The sequence below is a fragment of the Silene latifolia genome, chromosome 1 (assembly GCF_048544455.1).
Source record: "Silene latifolia isolate original U9 population chromosome 1, ASM4854445v1, whole genome shotgun sequence".
Taxonomy (NCBI): domain Eukaryota; kingdom Viridiplantae; phylum Streptophyta; class Magnoliopsida; order Caryophyllales; family Caryophyllaceae; genus Silene; species Silene latifolia.
This window is the reverse complement of record NC_133526.1, coordinates 28228318-28247103: the sequence shown is the minus strand read 5'-3', so window position 1 is coordinate 28247103 and position 18786 is coordinate 28228318. Positions and strand designations below refer to the sequence as shown.

The following is an 18786-nucleotide window of genomic DNA, read 5'->3' as shown; positions in this document are numbered from 1 at the left end:
TCTTAACCATGATTAGCATCAACTGACTATGATTAGTTGTTAGTTATTTTAACCAACTTCTAACTAACTTTATATAACCAATATACCCCCCTAAGCTGGATTGTGCTGGAACAACAGGCCAAGCTTAGAAGAGAGAAATTTGTGTTGATCAGCACCTAAGGGTTTAGTCATAATGTCTGCCAGTTGCAGTCCTGTCCTGACATGCTTTGTCATCAAAAAACCTTGTTCTTGCTTATCTCTGACGAAGTGGCAGTCTATACTTAAGTGCTTTGTCCTCTCGTGAAAAACTGGATTCTCTGAGATGTGCAAAGCAGCTTTGTTGTCACATTATAAACTTATAGGAGAAGTGACTTGAACACCTAGATCTTTCAATAATGCAGCCAGCCAAACAAGCTCAGATGTTGTGTAAGATAGACTCCTATATTCTGATTCAGCAGAGCTTTTGCTGACAGTGGCCTGCTTTTTAGTTTTCCAGGAAACAAGAGACTGACCAAGCATCACACAGTACCCACTCAATGACCTACATGAGAAGGCGCATTGACCCCAGTCAGCATCACTGAATGCTATGACCTGTAAATCAGAATGTCTGCTATAATGTAACCCTGCATTGATGGTTCCTTTCAAGTACTTTACCACATGTAGGGCAGCTTGCATATGAGGTACCCTTGGCTGACTAACAAACTGACTTAGGTGTTGAATGCTATAAGATAGATCAGGTCTAGACATGTTGAGGTATAATAGCCTACCAACCAGTCTCCTATATTGCTCAAGATCTGTTAAAAGTTCTCCTTGATCTACTGATAATTTTAACCCTTGCTGCATTGGAAACTTGGCAATAGAACAATTTTTCATCTGAAGATCCTTAAGAATATCCATAATGTACTTCCTCTGATTTATTAGTAAACCATCAGAGTTCCTGGATATCTCTAGTTCAAGGAAATACCTCAGATTACCTAAATCCTTTATAGAATAGGCAGTATGCAATGCCTTCTTAAGATTTTCAACTTCAGTAATAGAAGTTCCTGTGAGAAGAACATCGTCTACATAAACCAAGACAACTGTAAAGGATTGATCAGCTGAGTTAGTCTTTGTGAACAAAGAATAATCTTGTCTGGACTGCACATATCCTAGATTTTGCAAGAACTTGGTTAACTCCTTGTTCCATTGTCTAGAAGCTTGCTTCAGTCCATATAATGACCTCTTAAGTTTACAAACCAAACCTTGTCCTACATCAAATCCCTCAGGTGGTTTCATATATACTTCTTCCTCCAAAAATCCATGAAGGAAAGCATTATTGATGTCTAATTGAAATAATGGTCAATCCTTGATAGCAGTCAAGGCAAGTAATGCTCTCACTGTTGTGAATTTGGCAACAGGAGAAAAAGTATGCTTATAATCTTTATCCTTCACTTGATTGAACCCCTTTGCTACTAGCCTGGCCTTGAACCTTTCAACAGATCCATCAGACTTGTATTTAATCCTATAAACCCACTTAGAACCTATTGCCTTATGACCATTAGGTAATGGCACAAGCTCCCAGGTCTGATTTTCTTCTAAAGCTGTAATTTCTTTTGACATAGCCTCAATCCATCTAGGATCTTGCTGAGTTTGCTTGAAAGTATATGGTTCATGCTCTTTTATAACATTAAACATGGAACCAATGAAATCAGGGTGATGATCAGATAAGGCATGTAGCACCTCTGTCTGAAATGCTGAGACCTGAACATTATTAACAGCAGACTTCCTTCCAGGTAAAATATATTGAAAACCCTTCAGTCTAGAAGTCAGTTGAGTAGCTCTTGATGACTTTCTGATGTTATTATCAGAATTTGGTTGGTTTGAACTTTTATTTTGTTCAGTAACTGTAGTGACAATAGGCTGCTCATGCTGTTCAGGTATATCAGACCCAGAGTCTAAGCTTTGAGTAGCTTCAGTAGGTATAATAAGTGTAGTAGCAACAGGATTTACTAGATCACTTGGAGTAATATTTAGATCTTCATAAGGCTTATCTTTGTGAAAAGGAAACAACTTTTCTTGAAATGTAACATCTCTACTTACAAATATCTTATGTAACTTTAAATCATACAGTCTATATCCTTTCTGATTGTGGGGATATCCAATAAAAATGCATTCCCTTGCCCTACTACCAAACTTATCAGTGAAAGTTGGGGGCATGGTAGCATAGCAAAGGCAGCCAAAAACTTTTAAATGATCATATGCTGGAACAGTGTTAAATAATAGCTCATATGGTGTTTTATTCTTAATTAAGGGTGTTGGCATCAAATTAATAAGATATGTTGCAGTGAGCAAACAGTCACCCTAAAATTTAATGGGAAGATTAGCATGAAATCTAAGAGCTCTAGCAGTTTCTAGCAAATGTCTATGCTTTCTCTTCACCCTCCCATTTTGTTGAGGTGTCCCAACAACACTAGTCTGATGTAGAATACCTTTTTCCTTAAACAATTCACCACAAAGTATTTGCAAGAATTTTGTCCCATTATCTGACCTTATTGTCTTGATATGTCCATTAAAATGATTTAAAATATAGGCAAAGAAGTTTTTAATCAAGCCATAAACCTGATCTTTATGCTGAAATAAGATAGTCCAAGTGTTTCTTGAGAAATCATCCAGAATTTTTAAAAAATACTTAGCACCAGACATAGAAGGAACCCTATATGGCCCCAGACATCCATATGTAACAATTCAAAACAAGCATAAGCCTTATGCACACTTAAAGGAAAGGGAAGCCTGTGATGCTTAGCTAGAACACAAGATTTGCAATGAAAAGAAGATCTTTTTATTATATTATGGTAACCAGATACAAGTTTTAATTTGTCTATAGCCATATGCCCCAATCTAGCATGATACAGATCCACAAGATTAGACTCAGAAGAAGAACTAGCAACAGTATGTAAATTTTTATTTACTTTATCCATGGCTAAGAATTTATTCAGTACAAGTTTCCTAAGATTGTCAACTAACTGAGCACTATTAACATTCTGAGTAACTGTTCTGTGAAACCTATAAAGATCACCAATCCTCCTTCTCTTGGCTATAACATGATTACTTGTAAGGTCTTGAAATACACATTCAGTAGAAGAGAAAACAACAGTCATGTGATAAGAATCAAGAAGCTTGCTAACTGATAGTAAATTCTGCTTAAAAGCAGGAATGTAAAAAAACATGTATCAATTTGATTTTATCAGTCAATTGAACACTACCCATTTTATGAACATATTTGATGCTACCATCAGGGAGTCCTACCCTAACAGGTTTAGTAAAAACATGTACATCAGTCAAAAGCTTTAGATCATATGTCATATGATCAGATGCCCCAGTGTCAACAATCCAGTCAGATAAAAAACCAGAACTATTAGCAGTCAAGGCAAATGACAAAAGGATACAGCTTACCTGCAAAGTTGGCAGAAGATAAAGTAGCTGGTTGTTGCTCAGAAATTCTCTTAAGGACCTGATCAATGACAGAAGTTACCAGACCATCCAACATTTCAGAAGTAAGACCACTGACAGCACCAGAATTATTATTGACTGCAGCATTTCCAGAGTGCTCAACAGCATTAGAAAATGATTCCTCTAAAGGAGAACCAGGAAGAATATCTGCTGTGTTGGCCCCTCTTTTTGGTGCAGCAGTTTTGTTGTAAGAAACCTTCTCTTTGCCCTTATTTTTGTCACCAGGAAAACCTCTAATAAGAAAGCAATTTGCTGGATTGTATCCTGTCTTATTGCAGTGGGGACATTTAGTTAACCCAAAACAGGTGGCCCTTGTATGCCCATTCTTGTTACAATGGTCACAGTGCTTTACAGTGGATGGACCTACATCATTAGACCTCTTAGGATCAGACTGTTGGTAGGATGCATAAGCATTAGCATCAGTGAGAACAGACACAGTATCTGTGATCTGCTTCTGTCTCTCTATTTTCTGAAGCAATGCTAACACCTTATTAATAGGAGGCAGTGGATCAAGAGAAAGAATTTGGGTCCTAATCCCATCATAACTGGCTTTTAAATTCATCAGGAACTGAATTATCTTGGCAGTATTGTTTCTGTCAATCATCTTCTTGATGAGGGTGCAAGAACAAAGTGAAATCTTGCCACAAGTGCAGGAAGGCAACGGATCAAGGGAATCAAGTGTCTCCCATAGATTTTTCATCTTGCTATAGTATTCAACAAGAGAAAGATTCTCCTGAGAGACAGCTCCCAAATCTTTAGTAAGCTGATATACTTCCAGTGCATTAGATTGCCCAAATCTCTCAGTCAATTCATCCCATAATTCCTTAGATGATGTAACAAACTTGAAATTTTCTTTGAGATTTTTATCTAAGGAATTAGAGATCCATCGCATGACCATAAAATCACACCTCTTCCACTGTCTATGTCTTTTATCAGTAGAGGGAGGACATGAACATGAACCATCAATCATGCCATCTTTATTTTTAGCAACTAAAGCCATGAGAACCTCCCGTTTCCACCCCAAAAAGTCATGTCCCTCAAAAAGAAAAGATGATAAAGTTGTTGAGGGTTGATCAGAAGTGGAAAGATAGAGAGGGTCGTCATAATAATCGAAAGGAGACGGATTCTCAGAATTATCATGATCAGGCATGTTGAGAACAGAAATAAAGCAGAGTATAATCAAGAAATGTAGAATGAACGAAGAAAAAGTGCGGAAGCGATTTCGATTATACCTCTATCTCTTGTAAAAAATTTGGCAAGAAACAGAAGCAAAGAACCCCAGAATTATGAACCTATAATACTGATACCATGAAGAATACCATGAAGAATACTAAGCTAGAAGAAGAAGATATAAAGGTTGAAGATGATGAATTGAAGATCAATTATGAATGTTTAATCGTATGATGAAGAAGTAGCAATGTGTATGAATGTAATATTGTTGAAGTAATTTGTAACTGTATATTTTGTATATTATTCAAGTGTGTATACAATGATCTGGAACATTAGTATTTATAGCAATTGAGCCAACTGGTCTAACAACTTCTTAACCATAATTAGCATCAACTAACTATGATTAGTTGTTAGTTATTTTAACCAACTTCTAACTAACTTTATATAACCAATAGTTTACATTGTTATGATATATTTTAAAGGTTGGTTTACATTGTTGAGTTTCTTAAGAAGTCAACTATGTTAATAAAACAACCACCTCAAAGCACTTTCCTTTTCCCGCCTACTTACATAGCTTCCAACCTATTCAAACTAACTAATCTATAAACTAATTCCTAGATTGTAGCATCTCACATTACATTTTCACTAATTGTTCTATAAGACTGATCTTACCTTAAGACCAGCCCAATAAACATTAGGCCCAAACTCCCCTCGTCTCTCTCACGCTTTCCAGTTTTTTCACTCCCCTTGTCCCCTCCTAGTCTCTTACTACCTCCCATGATCCCGCCATGGTCGATTACATCACAAGCCAACACCACCGCTATAGGTCACCGGATTGATTTATTCAATTATCATCGGTAACGATCAGGTTCTCCCATAGATGTCGATTCTACCCCGATGAGAGCACCTCCACATATGTATTCACCAAAAAACTGTGGGTTTATAATTGTATCTGCTATGTTGTCAAATTAAAACTACTTGTCATCAAACATAAACTTCATACTTATAAAACATGAAACAAGGAGTCTTAAAAATTGAAGTTAACTAATTAAAACTACCCTTTATCAAACTAAAATCCTACCTTACAAGAATAGTGCAGATGTATGAGCTTACAAGTTACAACTTAGTGCAAATTTCAAAATAAAATTGTAAGGTATGAAGTGAAAACTCTTAGTTACTAAACTAAATTCATGAGCCACATAAGTATACCCCAAATTTGGGTAAAATCAAAATCCATATGTTTGAACTTATTGATCAGAGTTATCAACATAAAACCTTGACTATTCAAGATGTGACGGATTGCATCTCGGAGTCTTGAGATATGAAGGTTCCGAGATCGGATTTTCAACGGAGTGATGGACTATTGGACTCGACCGGCTTGTTGGTGGTTGACATTCTTATTTTTGCCTAAATGATTGGTGGAAGGAGAGGCATAGTGTCGTGATTGAAAAGATGGTGGAATAAGTGGTAGCAGAGATGGTGTGGGTATGGACCATAGTGGCGGCAATGGAAGTGGTTTAAGGAGCTTTGGTTTTGTTTCTGCAAATTTGGAAAGAGATGAAGGCTTTTGATTATATTTTTGATTTTTATTGGGCTACTTGTGCTATTGGGCCCGTCCTATACCATAGGACGGTCCTATAGGAGAGTTGCTGTTACATTTTATACAAAAGTTTCTTAAAGTTACTATCTATAGTATAATGTTTGAGATTGTACAACTAACGAATCAGATGAGTGAAGTTTAGTTCGTGAGTTTCCTTCATAACGGTCTCACAATACGTGAATTTATTATGGGATTATTTTACAGTTTAAAGTAAAAATGCTACAACGGGAATAAAACATGTACGAGTATAAATCACGGTTAAAAATAAAAAGAGTGTTTATCATGAAAATAGGTACTCCATATAAAATTAAAAAATCATTTTATGTCAAGAATTACAAATAAAAAAGTCACAAAACACATTACATGAGTACGAAAAATTACATCTCTATAACTTGGTTAGAAACCGTCTCTCCCAAAGTTTTACGTTAATTAGTTGACATATCTATATAAATGAAATAGTATTAAAAGTAAGTTGGCAATCTTGGCGTTGTTTTTACTTCGTCAATTTTAATATTAACTAGTTGTTGCTCCGCGCCCTCCCGGGCGCGGTGCCCCAATTTGATTAATCGTATAAAAAACCTCGTTAGCATGTACCGTAGTGAAGTTTGATATTGCGAGTGACGTTTAATACGATTTGTCTATTACACGATACGAAAACACTACATATAGCACATTATGTACAAAATAGAATTAATAACATTGTAAAGGGTACACAACATAACGCAAATTAGTAAACCACGAAATGAGCATAACTAACAACAAAGGCAAGAGATCTTGCGTTTGTTAACAACAAAGCGTTGTGCGCGGAACAAAGGCAAGTTTTTTACTAATAAACTATTCAAATCATAAGATTATTTGCTTTCATAAACCTTATAATAAGGCAAGCTCGTATTTCAGACGAACCTTTTTCCGTCACGGATATAAAATGTGACTATTTTACGATAAATCTAAATGTGACCTTATAAAATATTTTACAGAGAACCTTGTGAAAATTCCACCATCGCTTGAAGGGCTGGGGAAGGCGGTGATCATGATGTCATGTTAATTTACAAGCCATAACCTCGCAAATTCAGAGAATGTTTGACCAAGCGTTCGCATGGCAGACTTCTGACGATTTTGGGGGAAAATGCAATCGTACAATTATGTTTATATATGATTAAATGACCTCAATTCAAGCTCGAACCTCTCTCTGAACCGGGCTCGTGCTCAAGCTAAGATTTTTGAGGTGATCACAAGCTCACCCAAGTTTGAACTCATATGGCTCGGGTATACACTCTATCCTACAGCATAAGAAAAACAGAGTGACTGATCTTCTTACTATTACCCTTTAAAAAGAGTAATGAGTCAATGAGGACTCATGGTTACATGGAGCGAAGTGAAATAGCACATCTCTAAGAATAGTAGGCGAAGACACATTATTTTTGCAAACGACACTTTATTTTCGAAATACAGAATACCTAGTTTTAGATTTTAAGAATTCTCATATAAAAAGTATAGATAAGGACCTGATAAAGGCATGAGGAACTCTAAATACGAAATTTGCACAACAATGTGCATTGCAAGTTGAGCCACAGCTAAAACGCGCCCAAAGGCAATTTGTCTAGTGTGGCGATGAGCTTTGAGCTAAAACGTTCCAATGTATACTTTCTAAAACTAAACTGCTAGAGCTATAGATAGCTTATCTGGATTTTCCAGTCTCTGAGTGTGACACTGTCTGGGAATTTATTAGCAACTTCCAAATTTCAAGCAAACACCAAACCAATGGTAAAAAGGAACAGCAATTCTCCCTTGTGACGGTCACAATTTGTGACGGGCAAATGTGACCACTTTTTGATAAAATGTAACCACACAAGTACTGTTCATAAAATGTCAGTTTTTTTTTTATATAAAAAAATGGTCACATTTTTTCAAAAACTGCTGACATTTGGCCCGTCGCAAATGTGAACAGTGTTTGTGACGGAATAGTACCCGTCACAAATGAGAAAAAGGAAAACAAAAAAGAAAGTATTTCAGGTATCAAGTCTTCTCTGCCAGTACCAAATTAGAGTGCGACCTATTCCTGATTTACGGACATTTCTCTGAAAAAACAATTACTACGGAGTACTTAGTACCAAGTAATAAAGTTTGAAATTTTCTAGGATTTAGGCATATAAGTTAATAAAATAACCCATCTTAATCCGTTACTAAAAAAAAAACTGGAGCAAATTCTGCACAACAGAGATTCAAGTGAAGAATCAATGCCACTGGATGAGAGCAATAAGCAACGCGTGGTTTGGATATGTTCTGACCAATTTACATTGCGATGAAGAGCACTAATCTCTACAGTATGGCCAAACAAACACTGAGCACGACTCCAGTCCAGAGACGTATTCGGGAGGAGCAAGAGTCTACCTGCTAGGAGACAAGACCAACAAATATAAGTTATAATAACCTTTGATCACATAACATTTGACACTCTTGTCTAATTTACTTGTAACTGAACTCCTAGTGTCGTACTACTCAGTGCAAGAATATGAACAACCTCAAATATATCAATACTCATTTTCTTTACATCTCCCTCAAGTACATCAGAGAGAGCATTGTGTTAATTACTACTCAAGCGTAGATCCACTCAAACATTTGTTGGCCAATCGCAGCAATTTCAGGCCACCGGTACACACACTTATCAAATACTATTATTTTCGTAACATACAACAACTAAAAATCTAGTATTCTGCCTCAATCATTTGTTCACCTCGTTTCTTCTTTGTGAGGAGTATGTTAAGTAAACGTAAACAAATGAATGAAACTAAACGACTAATGACACTAAATAGGAGTAAAAGAAGGAAGACAGCCTTGGCGATTATGAACCCAATTATTTCGTACCAAATAAACCAGAAAGAGTCAGGCCACAGAGTTCAGATCATGTACCTTGGCGTCGCCTATGCAACCTCCAATCTCAAAGCGGCGCTAATATCAAATCATACCTTAGGGACCAAATCAAGTACGTTGTACCCTACAACGCAAAAGCTCAAGCAATAAGCTGAAAAATTAATTGTAGGTGTGTAACAACTGCTAACCAGTGCAACGTAATGGTCGAACTCAAGATGAACTTTTTTAATAGTCAGGACAACTGGGCAACTCTAACCTGTAGTTCATGGCAATCAACAGTCACGACCAACAAAGATCATGGGTTATTCAGTTAAGGTGGATTAAATTTCATGAAGAGACAAACAAAGCACAAAGAAAATGCCATGAATCTGTTCTACGACCTCTAACCAGGGCCCGCTGTCACCTTATACTCCCGATCTCCACAGCCCGCAACATCTGCAATCACAACAAAGACAAACTAAATATAAAAGCAATAAAGGATTTGTAAGCTTATTTTCGTGTGTGGTTGTAGTTGATAGCGTTGGATAGTGGTCGAGCTGGAGATGGATGTTTGGTGATGGTTGTGTTGCGTGAATAAGTAAAGTGGGAATTTTAGATGAAAGGAGTGAGAAGCTGGTTGACGAATTGTTCTAGGAACTCAAATCAGGGCCCGTCATCACCTTATACTCCCGATCTTCGTAGCTCACGACAACGACAATCACAACAAGGGCAATCTGAATATAAAAGCACTAAAGGGAAGGCCACAACTCTCATCACATCACAATAACAAAAGGATGGCCTCCGACCAACGATAACCCCATTGCAGGGAAAAAAAGAAAACAAGCTCAATCAACACTACAACACTTTTAACTCATCGGTCAAAATCATGGGTCAAATCAAACAGAAGATCACTTTAACCAACCATGTTGACACCAACTTTAAATGTGTAAACTGTAGCAGGAAATGAAAGGGAGAAAGTAGGGGATGAGACAATACCCTGGTAATGGATGGGTAGGTACAGGATAGTGAAGACCCGATTCCCAAAGCCACATTGACAACCCGGCCGTCAAGAAGAAGATGCTCTTCATTGAAGCTGGCACCTTTAGATGCTTCATTCTTTCAATATAAAGACAACCCTTTTCCCTGAACAAAGAACTCAATAATCAGTAAGGCAAAAGAAGACAACCAAGTGAGCAAAGAACCCAACATTCCAATTACCCTGTTTCACTCTACTCGGAGGAGCAATTTCGAAGCAGAAATGGCAACCCAACTGGAAATGCACACCAAAAGCAAACAAATAAAAGAGTTCAAAATGTAGAAATGACAATTAACCAATCTAAACAAAAAAAATGTAAAAATTAGAACCATCATCAGCTATTAATCCAATATAAATAAAAACTAAGTGGAAATTAAAGACGACATACCCAAGTATTATTCTGGGTGGAGACAATGGCAGTAGCCCCATAGGACGAGGATGATGAAGAATAAACGAATGATAAACGATCAATTAAGGTAATTAATAAAGTCGTTCACATTAAGGTAAATACAAATTAAGCTACTAACCAAATCCAATTGAAAAATATGTTAAAAACTAAAAACACCATTAGCTATTAATCCAATATGGCTGTAACATAAGTGCAAATTGAATACAACATACCCAAGTATTAGTATGTGTAGAGGCAATGCAGCACCTACATAGGACGACGATGGAGATTAAAGGAATGAATAGTGCACAGCCAAGTCTCTCCTCTGCCGTTGGATTTTCTTTTTTGATCCCCTCCCTCCATTTCTCTTTAACTTACAACCTTACCTTTATGTCTTTCTCTGCCTATTCTCTCATCCACTCACTCTCATCTCACTCCTCAATCACTCATCATCCATCTATCAACTTCCTTTCCTAAACCTAACAACTCTAATCATGGGCACAATAGCCTGTGACATAATGTTACAAAGTTTAATAGATCAGCACATAACTAAACTGAAACCATGAAATTTAGAAGGTATTATGAATTTACATGATATGTCAATCTTGGTGATGAAAGGTTAGCCTCTCAGTCGACGACGTCTGCATCAATGCCCATCTCCTCATCAATAATCAACATCTATAAATTAATGAAAAAAATATACAGGTGAATGGCAAAGCTAGGAATTGAAGTTCCAAACCTGTAAAATCCAATCAACAGACACAGGTCACGAGAGAGAAAAAGCAACTCAAGATCCGGAACGACCATGTTTTTTGTAAAAGAGGAAGTAAATTAGGCAACCAAAGAGAAAAGAAGATTTTAAAATATAGTCGATCTTCAGAAACATAGCATCTACAATATAGTCAATCAGCCAAAAGAAGCACAAATACATACCTGATTAGGATGGAGGAAAGATCTTCTCACACTATTATCTAAAGCGGTCCAAACCCCTGTAAATTGCAAGGTGGCATTTATAAAACTTTAAACATAAATGGAGAAAACATAGTAGTGAAGTATGCAACTATTATAGCCAAATTAAGGAAGAGGATCATGAACATTACTGCAAAAAAAACTCAATAACCTGACGATTTTTTTAATGGGATAGATAAAGTCTCGGTGAGGGGATGGATAGATGATCAGAGATTAAAAAGATCTGTTTTTCATTTATTCGGTCCACCTTTCCTATCATTCATTACTGCCAAATAAGTCATGCCATCTGTAAGCACCAAACCAAAAGATACGGATCAAAATACTAAGCGATAACAAGCAATAAGATGTAAAGACACTAACAGGGACATGCTATTCAAAATAAAAACAACCAAGCCGAATTCAAAAAGGCAAGGTTAAAAGCAATAGCTGTGGGATCACGATCAACTCCTCCTGAAGTTGACAGTGCAGATCTCAAGCAAATCCCAAAACACCGCATATAACAAACTCAATTTTAAACATCATGAAATGAAGGAAACCAAACCGCCCTTAGTAAATAAAGAGCAGCAATGCAAAAAACACAAGATACCCCAACAAACTAAGAATAAATAGTAACCGATGATATAAAAACACAAAAGAAATCATGAAAAACAAAATTAATTAGGGTGAGAATCAATACCTCGCATTCTGGCCTCAGACTCTCACTACATAGCCCGATACAACTACAACCACAACAATTTCAATCTACATAAATAAAAGCTACAGAAGGAAGTGCATAGCTCAAAAACAAAATTAATTAGTGTTAAAATCAATACCTCGTGTTCTAAGCTCAAACTCTCACTCCGTATCCTGAGACAGTCAGACAACTGCAACCAAAACAACGGCTATCCGAGAAAGTAGAGGTGCACAAACACCTTCAAGTGCCCAGATCTATAAACCTAAAGGGTATTAACAAAATCTCAGTTATAGAAATGGTTAATATCGAACACAAAAAGAGGTACGCCGTAAAAGGCTCAGGCGTAAAAGAAACATAAGTCCAAAGTATCCAACCTGACATATAAACGCCGGTTAAGGAGTAGACACAAAGAAGTGATTGCATTTCATCATCAGGGGCATCATCTGCAAGGGATTTCGATGCAGGGACAATAATTACATAATGCAAGTCGAAGCAGCAGCAGTATCCCAACGCCCGGCCATGTTCTGTATCTACCCAGGCCGATTGAAGCTTCCATTGTCAATGACACGTAATGGTACTGTAAAGCTGTATTCTGGAAGCATAGAAAAATAGACAACAACACGTCAGACAGCCAATAATATTAATAACAATACAAATAACGTCTAATGATAAAAAATTGTCTGGACTAAAAAGCAAGTAATAACAGCCAATAATATTAATAACAATCCCGTCCAAAGAAACAAGCAATAAGGTTAGCCCACCATAACACGCTCCCCGATGTAGAGTTTACTTTGAGTCCTTTAGGCATCCCGTCCTAGTAGCATTAATCAGGAACTTCCCTTTTAGTGTTCTCGGGTGCAGTGGTACTATCGTTGTTGTCAACCTAAGAAAGCACATAATTAAATTATAAGCAAAAAAGCTCCATGAGACACCAGTTTGTAAAACGCTATGCTGTTCACCAAATATGGCTGTCCACCCCCAACGCAATTACAGTGCACAGCTACGGCCAACGACTATAGGAAACACGGGGAAATATTAACAAATTAGTAGGATTAGTTGTATAGAAACGGTGAAAGTCAACGCTGGAGCAGTAAGCAGTGAAAAAAATATTAAATAGGTGTACAGCGCTAAGTCCAACTCTAACCTTGCTGCCAGGGTAGAACATGTATCCCCTCGGTGCGCCAAAACTGCATTGGCAAGTAGCTGTCAACATACATCTATAAAACCTAGTACAAAGTAGTATACAAGCAAACTCAAGGGAAACCTAGAATAAAAACCCAACCCAGGCAGCCAGGGTTTAGAGTATACCACATGTAAGTTTACGCCTAGAGTGAATACACCACAAGTACCTGAATGCGCACCAGTAAAAAAAAGTTAGAGGTCCGCTGAACAGCAGGTTTAAACCCATATTCACTACGCTGTGAGGTAAGATGCTCAGTACCATATCAGCTATCCCAAGGGACAATATCCAATTAATAAATAACGACCAAATATTTGCCTTTGAAATTGCAACACTCAATAGTCAAAGGAGAGCGTTAAAAAATGGAACAAAACACAAATGACCTACATTGGGTAAGGACGAGATCACATGTTAAAGCCTTACCATTAAGTAGCAAATGCATTTGCACCACAAATTCATGCGTCACTTCTGCAGCATAATACACCACAGGTAAGTCCATGGCTCGAGTGAGTACACCACGGTACATACAAGACTAATGATGGATTGGCAATAACAATACTAATAATACCTGGCCAGCGGTAACAGCAACAACACTACAACACTTGAACGCACCGCTCAAAACAATTTAGCTAGTACTCAAGCATCTCCTCAACGCTCCAAACAACCTTAACAGTCTAATGCCAATTACAGGCTCAGGCCCAGGCCAAATCCAGTCCTATTTTTTTTTGGTAATATTAATGAACTCAGAATTAAGGCCAATAGTAATAATAATAGCAGTAGTATTAATAAAGCAATAGCAACAACAAAATAACAATTGAAAGAAACCTTACAACAGTGGATCAAAATCATAAAACGAACCAGCATGAATTAGGCGAATGAAACCAGTACGTAGGCGTTGCCGATGCGATCGTTAGCTGTATAGCGGTGTCGAAATCAAATCAGCGTCCCACCCTAGGTGCACCAAAAATGCAACGATTAGCAGCTTTAAATTCAAAATGAGGAGTTCAGACCCTAATAACAAACAACAAGAAGGAAAAACAAATGTAAACAAACTAAGTCTAACAGCTAGTTGATTGACAAAAATTAGGCGAATGATACAGTGGCTATGCTCCATCAAAACCCTAAATTAAGCAAACTAAAAACCTAACTAAACCCTAACTAATCATTAGAATTCGATAGATGAGTAAAAAGAGGAACTCAAAACCCGTAAATAAGCCGGGCAAATTAAGAACCAATAAAAGCATGTGCTTGAAGCCTAAACCCAACACCATCACCAATTATCATTTGTGTGAATTAACACAAAAATCAGCGAGGGATCCAGCAAATCAGCAAGGGACACAGACCCTAACATCGTTAATTTTACCTCTGACAACAACAGCAATAACTAAAGTAATACCCATAATCATCTCCGATTATGATAACAGCAACAATACGAAAATAAAGTTTGGGAATTCTAACTAATACTTTATTAGATACTTATGGCTAATCAAATGTGAACCCAATTTAATCCCTGGAATTTATCCCAAACTCGAGTAAGAAATAATCAAAACCAAAAATGAAACGTAAATCAATAGCCAGGTATCGAATGTAGTACAATAGAAATCAAAGAGTAACTGTCTGACTATGTTTCCCCCTTTTAATCTCATGCACAACCTCATAACCACCTTGAATAATAACAAATGAACGCAGGGTGAGTAAGAATACAATAAAGTTGTAAATCACAAACTTTAATGACGACAAAATGCATAGCAGTAAAATAAATTAATGATTCAAATAACTTTCTTTAAACAATTATTTTCGAGTATAAAAGTAATAGTAATTAATTTAGCTACAAGGACTGAAATCCACCTTTCAGACGGCTCGATCGTCATGCTACGACACTGAACAAGATTAGAATAACCCAATTAACAGTATATACAAAGCAAAGCAAAGCAAAACAAGATCATAACAACCCATTATAAAGTACAACCATTACAATCAGCTCAACAGCGCAGTGAGGTGTTCTTAAAATACAATTTTTAAAAGTAAAAAGCGCCAATACATCCTATATCGGATAAATAAGAGGGGAAATTGTATGGAACAGTTTATTTTGCTAAAGTGTAGTGAGTATAGAGCAAGACCCTCAAAATGAAAAAGACACAAAAACCTAAATTGATGAGAAATATAGTATAACGAAATACCTGTGATGGGGAAAGCAATCGCCATGTGAGGGATTGAAGAAGATGAACCTGTGATTGATGCGCGACGGAGAGAGAATAGGGTCTTTTTATGGTGAAGACGTGAAGTAGATTATAAGACCATCCGCATCCGTGAATATTCGCCAATTTTCACTCTACACTTTTTCACCTATTATCTCTCCAATTCACCATCCACCTCACATTTCCACTCACCACCAAAATTTACAAAAAAACATCAAAAAAACAACCACATCAACAAATACTCAATTTTCCTTCTAAGTTGGAGAGCTAACATGTGGCGCGTCCTTATTGGACCATTTGAGGCCTACTCCTCCACTAATTTCAACAAAAGCACCGTTGAAAACAAAAAATAAGAAAAAAAAGGTGGAAAGTTCAGAAGTAGGGCCACTTTTTTCAGTTTTACGTACCTCCATAATTTTTTATTAATTCTCACCTACCTCTCTCCATTTCTCGCACACCCGAGAATTTTCACCCAATTTCACACCCTCTCTCCCCTCTTTTATTGTTTTTTATTCAAAAAGCAATTTTCACCATTTGTGTGAGAATGGACGAAGAGCACGTTGTGGGTGCTCTAATTGAGCAGCAAGAATGAAAAGCAGAATGAAAGGCAAGGCATAAAAGAGGGTAAAGTTAGAATGGAAGGTTGGGATTGAGAGGGAGACCAAGGGTGGGGATGTAAAGAGCACTATTCATAGCAACAGTAACTCCAAGTTTGCTCTTTTTAAAGGGTAAGGATTAACTCTTGTATAATTTTATTTGGAAACATACGATGACGACAAGTCAACAATGGCTCTATTATGTTTTTGACAGAATATTTATCCAGTATTAAGTGAACATGTATAATATAATATTCCAGATAATGATTTTATTTGAACGGATTTTCTAACATGTGCACTTAGGGCACATGATAATAAGCTAAATAGAAAAATATTGTTAAGAATATTTCATGATAAGTTATAGTTGAAACTCATATTTACCATAATTAGTGTAATAATCTTGAAAATCTTCCCCTATTTAACTTATTATCATGTGCCCTAAGGGCACATGTTATAAAAACCCTTATTTGAATAAAGTGAACCTGATTACCTGTTTATGTACACATTGTTTAATTAATAAATACTTCTTCTGGGTTCCTCACTGAGTTGTTGTCCGGTTTATTCTAAGAATGAACTTAATTAACAATTTGATCATTCACACTCAATTTGTTCTACTTGGTATTTAGTAATTGAACTCTTCCTCTTTTCTCGGTTTTTATGCCAAAATTAAAGAACAACAATTGACCGGGACTGAGGGAATAATAGAGTGATCAATCAATGATTTAATTAGAGATAGTTTCTCCCAAGAATATTTTGTAGATTAAAGAGACTCAAAAAAGTAAGGTCGGTCAAAAACTTTTTTATAGTTAATTTCAAAAACATTGCATAGTTGAAACTAAACATTTTACAATCACAAGATAGTAATCGCACACTCGCGCTTATGTTGAATTTCATAATTAAGAAATGTTTAATACTTACCCATTTCTGCCCTATATGCTAATATCGTATTAGAGCTGATCAAATGGCCCAAGCCCATTGGCCCTACCCGGCCCGGCCCGCTTTTTAGAAGGACTTGGGCTTTTCATTTTGGCCCAAAAAAGCCCATGGGCTGGCCCGAAAGGCCCAACATATTTTTGGGCCGGGTTTGGGCCAAGCATTCAGCCCAAATTTTGGCCCGGCCCGGCCCATATTTATTAATTAATGATTTTTTTTCTTATAAAGCCTATTAAAATAGTGTTAAAGTTATAAACAACTTTTTAAAAACTCAAATATATTTTTTTAGATTTATAAAACAATGTGTAAAAAACATAAATCATATCTCGAATGCATGATTAAGCATTCTAAAGTGGCGGTGTTTGTGTTTATTTTATTTTGGAGAGCAATTCATAAGCATTTCGTCATATTTTGTACAATTTTATAAACTACGTATGTTTTTAAAGTAGTAATTGAAGGTATTATGCTAATTATTTTTTTAGTGTAAGTCGTAAATTTTAGGGCCCGAAAAGCCCATTTAGGCCCAAAAGCCCGAATTAGCCCATAAGAGCCGGGTTTGGGCTTGCCAAATAAGCCCACGTATTTGGCCCGGCCCATACAAATGGGCCATTTTTATTAGAAAGGCCCGGCCCAAACCCGCACTGGCCCGGCCCATGATCACCTCTATATCGTATTGTAACACCCCCTCATACCAAGGTACCTTATCAAGGACTACCCTAGCATGAGAGGTTGTTACCATCTCGGTTGCCCGAGGTTAGTATATCAAAAGCAACAATCCAAACAACTTTATTAAAGTATGAAGAGTTTAACGATTACATAATCTCAGCCCAACTCAAAATAAAAGTGTAAGAAACTCAATACAACTGAAATCAAAGACAACTAAACTCGTAACAGCGGAAGCTAGACTCGAAGTGATGACTCCCCATGAGTGTCCCAAAGCTACACATCTGCATTACCTGTCATAATCTGCTCACCATCCCCGAATGGATCACCGCAGGTTTTACAAAACAACAACAACGGGGTCAGTACCGTTCAATCAATATAAGACAACAAATAATACAACCAGCTGATCATCCTCCATCCCCGGTCTCCCGATCTCACACAGTAACCGACTACACACCGAAGTGTGTAGCCCTGCCAGATTACCCATCGCAACAGGTAATCCTCGCCGCCAGTGGGTGACCGCAGCCCATCCCCCACCTAGTCCAGCTCATCAACGAGCGACTAACAATCCCTGTCCCTTAATGTGCACATCCCCTCCCGTGGCGGGTTCCACGGAGGGCGAACTAGGGTGTGAAGCCACTCCCGCAAGTGACTCCACCACAATCATAATCACATGACATCACAGCCATCTCAATCCCCTCACACCAACATCGTCACAACAATCTCCATACTCCGATGATCAACAGATAACAATAATCACAACAAACATGTCTTACAAAGAACAGCAAACTGAGTAGGGAAACCCTACCTTTTCGCAATCCGCTTACGCTGCAATCAACCATACAAATGCATAACAAATACCACATCGTCACCTACAACAACAATCACATAGTTCCAATCACTAACTGCAAAACCCCATTTCCCCCAATTCATGATTAAAGGTAAACCCTAGAATTAAACACCAACAATCATGGGAATAAAGACTTACCAACGAAAGGATGAATGATTGAATGCGATTGCTAAGATTGTCCATACATACACAAAGGAGAGATTGGGAGTGAT

The 18786-nt window shown here is 37.2% G+C and overlaps 1 protein-coding gene and 3 long non-coding RNA genes across 4 annotated transcripts; all 4 read right to left on the bottom strand.

Annotated features, from left to right (window-relative positions):
- Window positions 1–1317: 1317 nt before the first annotated feature.
- Window positions 1318–4618, bottom strand: LOC141642784 (uncharacterized). Its single transcript, XM_074451719.1, has 5 exons — window positions 3470–4618; window positions 3265–3411; window positions 2869–3155; window positions 2578–2671; window positions 1318–2319 (listed from the first exon to the last, which is right to left on the bottom strand). The coding sequence occupies exons 1-5, from the start codon at window positions 4616–4618 to the stop codon at window positions 1318–1320; spliced, it is 2679 nt and encodes an 892-aa protein (XP_074307820.1).
- Window positions 4619–8273: 3655 nt separating this feature from the next.
- On the bottom strand, window positions 8274–12738 carry LOC141657582 (uncharacterized). Its single transcript, XR_012548812.1, has 11 exons — window positions 12529–12738; window positions 12294–12416; window positions 12158–12200; window positions 11446–11501; window positions 11104–11190; window positions 10513–11020; window positions 10307–10358; window positions 10085–10231; window positions 9366–9544; window positions 9149–9233; window positions 8274–8629 (listed from the first exon to the last, which is right to left on the bottom strand). It is a non-coding gene; the product is annotated as an uncharacterized LOC141657582 (long non-coding RNA).
- Window positions 12739–12921: 183 nt separating this feature from the next.
- On the bottom strand, window positions 12922–13514 carry LOC141657527 (uncharacterized). The gene is made up of 3 exons (XR_012548793.1): window positions 13463–13514; window positions 13299–13341; window positions 12922–13037 (listed from the first exon to the last, which is right to left on the bottom strand). It is a non-coding gene; the product is annotated as an uncharacterized LOC141657527 (long non-coding RNA).
- Window positions 13515–14164: 650 nt separating this feature from the next.
- LOC141657475 (uncharacterized) lies at window positions 14165–15623 on the bottom strand. The gene is made up of 3 exons (XR_012548777.1): window positions 15515–15623; window positions 15183–15214; window positions 14165–14285 (listed from the first exon to the last, which is right to left on the bottom strand). It is a non-coding gene; the product is annotated as an uncharacterized LOC141657475 (long non-coding RNA).
- Window positions 15624–18786: the final 3163 nt, after the last annotated feature.